Here is an 11901-nt window from a genome sequence, read left to right on the forward strand (position 1 = left end):
AGTCGACCTCTAACACCATCAGAGGGAAATATGGTTGCACATAGTGAAAGTGGAACATTATATGCCATTTTAAGCTCCCTCCTTTCTGGATTGTATTTTTTATTTTTCTTTAACTCTTGGCCTTTCGTTTTCTTGATTCAGTTGTGAATACCCTCCACACCCTCAGAAGCTTGTTTAGAATTTATACACAACAAGTTTTACGATTATTATTACGCTTATTATAATCGCAATAATCTCACGCAATATAGGTGTCCATACCCAAAGGGGAAACACCCATTTGAAATGGAACCACAAGTCTTGTTTGAGTGTACTGTATATATATAAGTAAAATTTTCTCTTATACAGTAATCATTGTTTTATAAGTCTCGTTGAGAATTTTTCAATCGTCTCTTCATCTATCAACATGTATAAGGTATGTTTCTACCTCTAGTTTTAGTCTCTGGGTTCAATAAGCGAAGGTATACTATTATGGTTATAAGTTTCATAGTTTCCATATAACCGTATATAGCATTTTTATATTTTAAAATTGAAGTCAAATTACTGAAGAAATAAACTATATTTTAAAAACTATAACTCTCGTTGCCAAAAACTAGATTAGTTTTGTGCTACTGAAAATCTTTGCAAGAAACGCACTGCAATCAATTCTATGGTACTAAAATCTTTGATCTAAACGGACTGTAACAAACTAAAGCTTTATTCAATTTTGACCATTCTTGTACATATAACAGCAAACAGCTTAAGAGAAACTGGAAAACCAATAAATATACTCAAAGAAATACAAGGTCTTTTTTACGTATTGAAGGCTATTGTGAGATGTATTTCTACTCATGTTAAGTAGTGTTGTAATTTTTAATGGCAATTATTCTCACTATCAGCTATGTCAAATAAAACCATATGTTATTTCGTCATAGTGATGCTAGAGAAAACTTCACTGAAATAATAATTTTAATGCAAGTCAATAAATAAACACGACGCTGATGTAACTGTATAGCAATTTTATAATTTTAGATTGAACCAAACTCACTCAAAGAACAACTTACATTTTAAAAGGAACCTCCTATAAACTTTGTTGCAAAACAATGTATTAATATTGTGCTATCCTTGAAACAAATGGACTGCGAAGATGAATTACATATAGGTAGAGAATTATGTGATGTTAGAGAAAAATCCACTGAAATATTACTTGAATTTAAATCATTACATAAACACGAGGTTAAAACTCCAAAACATACCGGTTTTTGTGTTTAAATTGTTCATATTTGTGTACAAACCATTATTAGAGAGAATAGAACTATGTTATCAAACTCTAGATTCCTATCTACCTAGGGCAGAGATCGTTATTCATTTAAGGATAAATTGAACGTGAAAACATGTGAAGAGTGAGAATTTGAATTTTTCCTATAAATATTTTTAATGGATCCACCTCTGATGTTCAATGAAGTTTCGGCTCTTTGTAGAAGAAGTTGTTTTCAGAGTTAGCTATTAATTCAACGCTTTATCATCAAAATCGAAACTAAATAGGTTTTATGACTAAAATAAAATTTGGAAATCATTTTCCCCAAAGATGTATGTATTTTGGCTCAGAAATTGAAACCATATAATACTTCAATAGGATTAAACTAATGTTTTTCACTGGCTAGCAAGTGAATAACTTTCTTCTGCATTTTGTTTATTTAATGCTAGAATAAAGTTCATAGTTTTACCGTACTCATTAATACGATGCAATATAAATTTTGCACATCATTAGAGACTACCTAATATGTTGGTTAAGAGAACCTATCTTTAATTGTCACATAGTTGCGAATATTTGTTAATTTGAAAATAGTCGTAAAATTGATATTCCATATACTATTACAGATCACCTAATGTGACGTTCCAGTTAGATTATGCTCCAAAGAAACCATACAAAAATGTCAAATACGAATAGAATGGGAAACATTTAAATTGTAGCACTGTTAAAATTTGTTGAAAACAATTATAATAAATCGTTCTTCCATACATTGAAATGTATTCCAGTTAACTATAGCTTCACAGATATGAGAACACATATATAATACGATGCATACTATTAGCACTGACTAATTTTCTTTCATATTTTCTCCCGAAATTCACATCGGCTTAAAACCAAAATTATATAGATATTTTCTGTTATAATGTAACTCATTAGTACTATCATCATGAAAGAGCATACACTCTTTCCTTTGAACTGTTTTCCTAATAAGTCAAGTACAATAAATACTTATTATTAATACAAAAATGAACTTGATATTTCATTCAAATGATCAAGAGGGGGGGAAACTTAGATTAAGTCTGGAATCATTTGTACAGTCTTTAACTAAAGTCTTTGCGTGAATGTAACTAGTTTTGCCAGTAATTTTAAAATGGATTCAGTGATTTCAGAAAATGTCTTCGTGACATTAAGAGAATGTGATTTCCTCTTTGTTACGCCAAATGTTTCAAATTGATTGTTTCTTTCTAGTCTGGAGGCAGATAGAAATATACATATATGTAAAAGAGAATATCTTCTTTGTTAATGACTATACGAATTAACTTAATGTCTTTTCAGCTTAAAATTAAATTTAAAAAAGAAAGTGAGAAGAATTATAATTTTGTGTATAGTGACTGTTTGTGCCCATTTGTAAAATACAATAGAATATCAATTAATCTACCATAGTGGGTATTGTCTCACTTAAATAAGAACTGATGAAACGAAAGGTTAATGCAATTTTGGCTTTGATTGTTTAACATTTGATTGAAGTTTAGGGTCTTTCTAGCATAAAGATTGTGGGATATTGAGATAGTGTGTAATGTGGAGTCCAAATCGCATAACTCTCACCAGGAATCAAACCTGAGCTTCGTGCATTAAAAATAAGATCGCTGACCATGTAATCACAAGGAAAGTTTTGTACTAAAAGCTGCAGACAAATGATTTTGCTATAGATTCAAATTTTCATATCTTACTAAGATTACGAAGCTGATGTTATATAAAAAGAACACAGAAAGAAAATTCTCCTACAGTACCTTCACACATTTTTTTTAAAAATTTTCTTTTATGATTACCAGTTTGCCAGTTCAAATATTATAAGAATAACTGAACAGTTCTAGGTTGAAAGTGCTGTATTTTCTCCTTTTTGCTTATTTGTTGCCACATATTAAACACACAATGTTTCAGCGAAAGAGTTTACTTAACAAGCTAAATTTTACCAAGCCTAATTTTCAATATATCATTTTACCTTAAATTATGTATATTTTAAGTTTAATGTGTATTTGAAAATATAAAATACTTAATTCTTTTGAAAACATGAAATGAAATCTTTCAGTTTAACGTTCCACGAACGATTATGCCTTGTAGACTAAGGGAGACGATGATTAAGGCAAGTGAATAATGATGGAATAATTGGTGGAATGAGAGAGTGGAAGGAAATGGGGGTACCCAGAGAAAACCCACGAACACGATGTTGTCCACACTTTACTTGACCGGGGATCGAACCAGGGACCCCATGCACCAGAGGTAAGCGCTTCACCAGTGAGGCACCATGCCAACTCTTTAAATCTTTTGATTTCTCAAGTAGAAACTCATTTAGCTTCATTTTAACGTTGTGTTCCACGAATAGATTAGTATTTTGCATCCTGATCAGTATACTACCTCGCTAGTCTTAATAGCATTGGAATTAGTCTATCAAGCAAGGATGATACCCACAAATATTTCCATAGGAATGAATATATGGGAAATCGATTTTTGATTCCCGTCTCTAAGGACTAATTGAATGAATCATTTCTATCAATGAACGCGATTCCGGACTTTTAAACCTCTACATTCTGGTCAAAATTTATGCTTATCCGTCAAGTGGTTCTTGAGATTTTATGTCTTCCGGACGGACACACTGACAAATAGAATAAATACATACATATATTTAACAAAAATTAGGAAACCAAACTCCTTAAAAGCAAAATATTTAAAATGACCGATGAGTATTATTACAAATTCCGGATTATATCAGATTTCTCTTTTTCTTCTTTTTTCTTTCTTTTCAAAGAATATACGAAAATAGGTACCGATATATTAACTCACTAACTGTCAAAATTATTCACAATAGATTTTAGTTAATTGACTTATTGACGATGATTATGATCATACTACATTGAAACAGCACTTTTTAATACTTTTCCGGACAGTTTTATTTTATTTTATTTTATTTTATTTTATTTTTTTATTTTTTTACGAAAGGTGTTTTATTTTTGGAACCCTTTACATATTCCGCTACCTTTGTTACTTTTTCCTTATCATGCCAGTTGCAATCTCAGTATGTCAATGCCTCAGAAATAGGACATTGCTGTAAAACATACTGTATGTAACACTTACCCAATAATAATAATAATAATAATAATAATAATAATAATAATAATAATAATAATAATAATAAACTGAAGATGCTATATTCCACTCTTTTGAAACTATAAACACTTCTAGTGACATAGTAAAAATTAATAAAATGCAGTTGCAATTCGAATTCTTCGTTTCATAACATCATGAAGTGGAACAAACATGCGGTAATGAAACAATTCTAAACCTGAACAATGACAACCAATAATACTAAATAATTTTCCTCTATATCAGCATCCAGTACTACCAACACAGCAGTAATACATGTACCTATTGTCATTAATCATGAAAACACAAAATAAAATGTACATATTAAGACTATCCATGGCTTTGGATTGATTATTTAACAAAAGACACTGACCAAAGCTTAAAACACACTTTATTTTAAATTATAATAACGGTTTCAGATATCTAGCATATCCTTCTTCAGACAATATCGAAAATAAATGTAAATACAGCTATGTCTGTATTTTCATTTATTTTTGATATTGTCTGAAGAAGGATATGTTAGATATCCGAAACCGTTATTATAATTTAAAATAAAGTGTGTTTTAAGCTTTGGTCAGTGTTTCTTTTGTTAAATTGTGCATGTTCCAAAAAAAAGGATAATGAGTTGAATAATATATTAAACAATGTTGCATTTAAAGACTTATTACCTCAAGTTTAGTGCCCGTTTGAGACCAAAGCAATATAAGACGGGGCTTACTTCTTAAAGCGATATTCGAGATACTATTTGGATTTGTATGTGCTACAAACACCTCTTTCGGGCGGGGATCGAACATGTGATTACGCGGAAAAAAAAAACGTACATCTTAGCCATCAAAAATGGAGAGGCACATATTACGAACATATTGCCTTTTAAACTACTTACGAACAAGTTGTACATTCCTTTACTTATTGATTTGTCGTTGTTTTCGCTTTACAAGTGGTCCTGAAGAACGAGAGCTACTATCGAAGCGGAGGGATTCAAGTAACATTAAAGGACGTCGTTCTCTCACCAGAGTTTAAACTTGAAAACACACATCTTGAAAGCGCAGTACACTTTAAGAGTTTCTAGTGTGACCAATTGGCATAATATAAATTAGGATCACTTGTACACTATATGAAGGAGTTGATTTGTATGATATGATATATGATATTTTTTCATTCAATATTAAATCCAGAAGTTCCAGTGGATTCAATTAAATCTAGTTTCAGTATGAAGTTAAAGATAGAGATGAAATACATTCTTGAGACGCATAATCGATTGCAGCAAATCATTTTTCGCTATCTATTACCATTTTTGCTTGATAGTGATCAACGTTAAAAGCGAAAATGGTTTATTTCTTCGAACTTCGGTGGATGGGTCACCTCAATCAACACACTAAATTAATAACTTTTGACCCTCTTCATCCAGGGCAAAATTGATTGTGATCCATCGAGTAGTTCTTAATTGTTTTTCTCCTAGATGGAAACTAGTGGTGGGCACAAAAACAGGTTTTTCGGTTTTCGGTTTTTAGAAAACCCGAACCCGGTTCTTGAAATTTTTCAAAAAACTGGCTTCGGTTTTCTTCAAAACCGGTTCGGTTTTCTCCGAAACCGGTTCGGTTTTTCACCTGATCCGATTTCGGTTTTCTTCAAAACCGATTCCGGTTTTTTCCCAAAAATTTGTTCTTTTTTTGACCAGAATGGTGTTTCGTTGTTCTCCGAAAACCGAATCCATTTCCACAGAAATAGTTTTATGTGTTTTCGAAAAGTTTTCACCGAAACCGGTTTTGGAGAAAACCGAAACCAGTTTCGGTGAAAAACCGAACCGGTTTGGGAGAAAACCGAAACCAGTTTCGGTGAAAAACCGAACCGGTTTGGGAGAAAACCGAAATGTCGGTTTTTTCGGGTTTCGGTTTTTATAGAAACCGGTTTTCGGTTTTTATAAAAACCGGTTTTGCCCATCCCTAATGGAAACACGGACAGGTAAATCTATAAGGAGTTTTGATAAACCAAACTCTTTATAAACAAAGAATTTGAACATCAAAAAGCATCATTGTATATACATATTTTCTTTCGAAACGAAGTGTAGGGGTATGGTGGCTCAATGGTAGATCTCTTATCTCTTACCTTTGGTGCATGGGGTCCTTCGTTCAATTCTCGGTCCAATAAGTTTCTAGTGCACAACATTGTATCTTTTGGTTTTCTCGGAGTACTCCCGTTTCCTCCCAAATTCTCATTCTATCGATTCTTCCGTCATCATTTACTTGCCTTAATCATCAGTCTTCTTTAACCTAAAACGTATAGTCGTGAAATGTTAAACTGAAAAATTTTTAAATGTTTTTTTCCCTTTCACTTTGAGTTATTTCTTGGAAACTGTTTGTGGTTAGCGAAGTACGGAGATTGTGTGGGCAGTAAAGTTTTTCCAACAGAGGGAAATAGAAACAATAATTGGGGTGTTCGATCAGTGTCTGTGATAAATGAGAAATATCCATGGAACTGGATAAATTCATTTTAAATGAATATCAATTTTACTAGGATTCATAGTTGTCATGTCATAATAGGCGTATTTGACTTCATTTCAAAAGCTATCATACAGGATGAGTGAATGGGGTTCCGTGAACCTTAACATGTTCATAATGTGAGTATATTATAACTAGCAGCTGACAATACTCTGTTATTCCACGTTATGTAACATTTTGTACTTTTTTTTCAATACACCCACTCATTAGTAAATCAGACATACAGTGTAAACATACTATTTTGTGTGTATGGGTATGTAAAGCTGAATACAAACCGTTTGATTAACCAGTGACCTGCACGCTGTCTGTCTGTTTGTACAGTTAATCAATAATAATAAATAGATTATGTAAATAAACATTATTTATTTCTAATAAAAGTTTTCCAAATACAACATACCAAGACTGTGCAGAAAAGTGACATTGGATATTGTAATCTCAAGGCTACAAATGAATAAAGTAGCATTCTAAGTCATTTTGTAGTTCGTTTATAAGGATTATTGCTTCTTTAGACACACTACTTCCAAGGTGGCTTTTTTCTTATACAGTTCAGTTAAATATTGTTTTTTCTGTCCACTCGTATGTCTTTAATCAAAATAATATCGTATAAAAGTATTCAACTAAAATACAATGCAAAGAAAGTAATTTAATAGACGTATATGAAATAAGTAATTTTATTTTACATTGATAGATAATATTGTCGTAAACATCAAGGTTAATAGTAATAATGCAGCATTTGAATCATTTTCCTTTAGACTTCATTCCACAAACTGTGCACATATACATAACAAGAGCTTGTAGTATATTATCATTGGCTATTCATACTTGATAATGAATTCCTTCAAAAGAAAAATAAAGAAGAGAAGAAAAATAGCAGAAAGATTCTTTATTTCACGTTATTTTTTCGCGAGTGCTACATAAAATATTAACTTCCTACTCAGTATACATTACAGTTGAAACTTTCTTAAATGCGTTTCAACAAATTGCTGTACCATATTTCATCTTCAATTATTATTATTATTATTAATATTATTATTATTATTAGTAGTAGTAGTAGTAGTAGTAGTAGTAGTACTAGTAGTAGCAGTAGTTATTGTTGTTGTAATAAGAGCATAGTGTTGAAATATATTATTGTTTTGTATTGCTACACGCCATTTTATTACAATTTACATGGACGTAGAGAGATTTTTTTCTCGGAAAGGTACCAGAACCCGTATTGAAATTAATTAAAACCCGTAAACTCTCCCTAAAGACTAAATTGTTCATGTTCTCTCCTTTGGTGGAAGAGATTAGGGTTTAAGTCCCATTGGAGAACATAATTCATCGAATCAAACGTAAAACTATAAGTCGAAGTATGCGCGTCTTTGGCGCGGGAGATGAAGGTTTGATTCCCTGCGAAAGCTCATGTGGTTTGAAAGCACACTAAGCTTTAGGTTCATGTCTCATACAGCCTTGCTACTGAAAGGGACGCTAAACTCAAATTCAGCCTATTTATAAGACTGAAAATGAACGTTAAGTTCCACTCAAATAATTTCATTCGTTCGTTCCGGGGAGCTACTGATGAAAGAAAATGTGTTGGACAATTGAGCCCTTTTCTCTTTGACTGTACATAGTATGATCTATCTACCTAAGAGTAAGAGCTAAAGATATTACTGTAAATTTAAAAAAAAATATATTTTAAAAGAAACTTTTTTTTTGTAATACCATGGATGTTGCCATGTATCATGTTTCATTCATTATTTAGTACTATGACTATTTTACAGAATTCTGAATCATTTTACGAATTATTTTGGTACAGATGCATTTATTTACTGTAGTATGATACTTTTCTATCAACTGCTCAATTCAAAATCGCTTATAAAATAAATACGTGAGTAAACAATACAGCGTTATTAGCTACACAAGACATTAGCTTTGCAGATGACGTGCCTCAAAATGACAAGCTTTTTTTAGAAGTTAATTTCAGCATTGCACCTCTGTCTTATTACGAATCTAGTTAGTGATTTGTAGAGATCAAGGGCAGTGTACAGCGATTTAATGGGAGCATCAGATAGACAGTCAGAAATCATTCCAAAAGAAGTGAAAGATCTCATTAGAATTATTAGATGAACCTATTAGATAGTTGAAAAGGGAGAATTAGTTAAAATGCATGCAATTTTAACAAGCTTCTCGAGTTGTTATTCTAATGAATAAGTGTGTGCTTTCATATCAGTAAGAGAAAGGATATTTTTCAACAAAAATTCAATTTAAATTTTCGTAAGAATAAAAGAATCAGAGATAATACCCTTAGCTTCTGTAATGCTCGAATGGTAGTTGTACAGAATAAAGTTATCAGCGTTACATGAAAAAGCTCCTTACTACCTACTCTGCGTTCCATTTCGAACAAAATAACCCAAATTGTGAGAATCAGATTTCTCTTTCATAAAACGTAATTTGGAGGTGATAGATGATTTTTGTACTGCTCATACTCCAAAGCCAAGATTTTTTTAGTTTATTATTTATTTAAAAAATACATATGATAATACTAGAATCTTTACCCCAGTTAAGTATGTTGTTAAATGTCAGTTTTATATTTATATTAAAGTCGTATTCAGAAAGATTTATGTGCTTTGTTTCTGTTTCTGTTTCAGTTTTTGATTTTTGCTGCCGCTGTGGCTGTTGCCAAGGCTGGTCTCCCCGCCTACGGCTACGCCTCTCCATACGCTTATGGAGCTCACTCCGTGGCTGTAGCCGCCCCAGCTATCACTTCTCAGTCTGCTAACACCCTGAGAAGCTACGGTAACTTGGGACAAGTATCTACCTACCACAAGACCATTGACACTCCATACTCCAGCGTCCGCAAATCTGATGTCCGTGTCAGCAACGATGCTTTGGCTTATGGTGCCCCAGCTGTTGCCGCTTATCATGCTCCAGCTTACGCTTATGGCGCTCCTGCCCTCCGAGCCTATGCTGCTCCTGCCTTGAGAGCTTATGGTGCTCCAGCCTACGCTTATGGAGCTCCCGCCATCAGAACAGCCGTTGCCGCTCCAGCTGGATTGCTTGGCACTGCTTACTCTGCAGCCCCTGCTGTTGCCCATTTGTCTTTCAACGGCTACGGAATCAGCTATGGTTATTAATTTCCCTCTCATAAAAGTCCATCTCCCTTCCTATTAATAATCCTCTCTTGTCTATTGAACTCTTCATAAAACTTCGTGAGAAATTATATTTCTCTAGTCAACGACTAAATCTGCAGTGCGTTCTTCCAGTGGTACTGTATATTAGCCCATCGTGGGTGGAGGCGTTGTTTCTGTGAAACTATATTATCTTGCACTTATAAAATATTAGTAATTCATATATATTTAATTTATATATGGTTCATAGCAATAAAAAATAAATAATTTAATGTATAAATCTGTGATTATATTTATTGTTCATTACATACTTCCTTTTTCTAATCTCTTTTTAAATACCATTATTAAAGTTCAAATAGAGAAATGTTATGTGTATTTTCTCCGTAACGCAGTAGTGACCGTTAGAATTTCATGATTTTATAATTGTTTTAAAAGTAATAGAATTACTACCTTCTAGCCTTCCTCTTTATAGTGGATGAAACATCAATGTTAATCCTTCCATTAGAAAATTACTTTGTTAATATCAATAAAAATGATTTAGTTTTTATTTGACAAGTTTCTCTACAACTTGTCTATGGTAATTGCCAATATGATTTTATTAATAATGTTGGAGTTTTTAGGTCTATTTGATTATACTTTTGTTCCACATAGAGGAAAAGTAATTCATGGAATATTGCCAGAAACTGTCGTACGGAAAGATAAAGGTCAACATTTAAAAAAATATATGATAAATCTACACTTTCGTTCGTGAGTACAAATATTCATTTGTATCCCTTGTTACAAGTCTAGCTCTTATATACGTTTTCGCTTTCCCCACTTAACTTTGGCAAGATATTAATTTGGCGTCATAGAGATCTCCTATATTTGTCTGTTAGTTACATTACGTGTTTAGAATTTTTGATACGAAAATTACATACCTAATCGGTTTTGATTATAACGTGTACATACATTCAAAACCGTAATTTAGCACCAAGAGAGCTCAAGGCTTGTAAGTGAAAGCAACACGGTATAATTTTGTGACTTGATATAAAATTTTAATAGTTTGGATTTAGATTATTTCTTGTTCTATTTGCACATAAATACTTAATTACAATAATAAAAATTTAGTTTAAATGGTGCAATGTGTATGCTCGCCAAGTAACGGTGTGTATCATACAATTTCTCCATAAAAATGTATATATGTAGGGTAAACATAGTTTACAGTACATTGAGTGCGTTCCTTATATTAGAATAAGATCTTTATCATTTGTGTACTGTTTGTCTGAGATTTCTCTAATGACATTCTATACACGAAAAAAAAATCAACATGAATGTTTGTACAATAATATGTAAATATACAAACTCTAAAATATTTTATTATATACACTAATGGAAATCCTACTCCAAGTATCTAACTAGGCATATTGAAGTAAACGATATGCTGAATTTGAGCAATCAAAGGGAAAATTAACTATTATATAAAAAAAGGTGCACCGTAATTAACGATTTTAGTATCATGAAAATGCTTTTTTAATATTCGTATTAAAATTGTTAACAATATACATACATATATATATATATATATATATATATATATATATATATATATATATATATATATATATATATATATATATATATATATATATATATATATATATATATATATATATATATATATATATATATATCTTTGGGCCGATGCGATAGCGTGGTTCTGTAATCTACTTCCTTTGGAAGAGAGTTAGAGTGGTGAGGAATGATCTGTTTTATGAAGGTTGTGTACTCGCTAACTGACTCAAATTCAACAGCAGTTAACAGTAGTTCCCGTCCTTCATAGCTCCGAAAAGACATAAAACATAAAATTCGTATCTCTGGTTAGAAATTTTAATGAACAGTTGTTTAATTTGACTATCGTTCTTAGAAATGTTATAATGTATGATGA

At 31.8% G+C, this 11901-nt stretch overlaps 1 protein-coding gene across 1 annotated transcript; it reads left to right on the forward strand.

The window, feature by feature from the left end:
* Positions 1-208: 208 nt before the first annotated feature.
* Positions 209-10257, forward strand: LOC145691274 (cuticle protein 76-like). The gene is made up of 2 exons (XM_081766887.1): positions 209-412; positions 9498-10257. The coding sequence occupies exons 1-2, from the start codon at positions 404-406 to the stop codon at positions 9981-9983; spliced, it is 495 nt and encodes a 164-aa protein (XP_081623013.1). The 5' UTR covers positions 209-403; the 3' UTR covers positions 9984-10257.
* The last annotated feature ends 1644 nt before the right edge of the window (positions 10258-11901 follow it).

The sequence above is a fragment of the Thermobia domestica genome, chromosome 1 (genome assembly GCF_964235325.1).
Source record: "Thermobia domestica chromosome 1, izTheDome1.hap1.1, whole genome shotgun sequence".
Lineage (NCBI taxonomy): Eukaryota > Metazoa > Arthropoda > Insecta > Zygentoma > Lepismatidae > Thermobia > Thermobia domestica.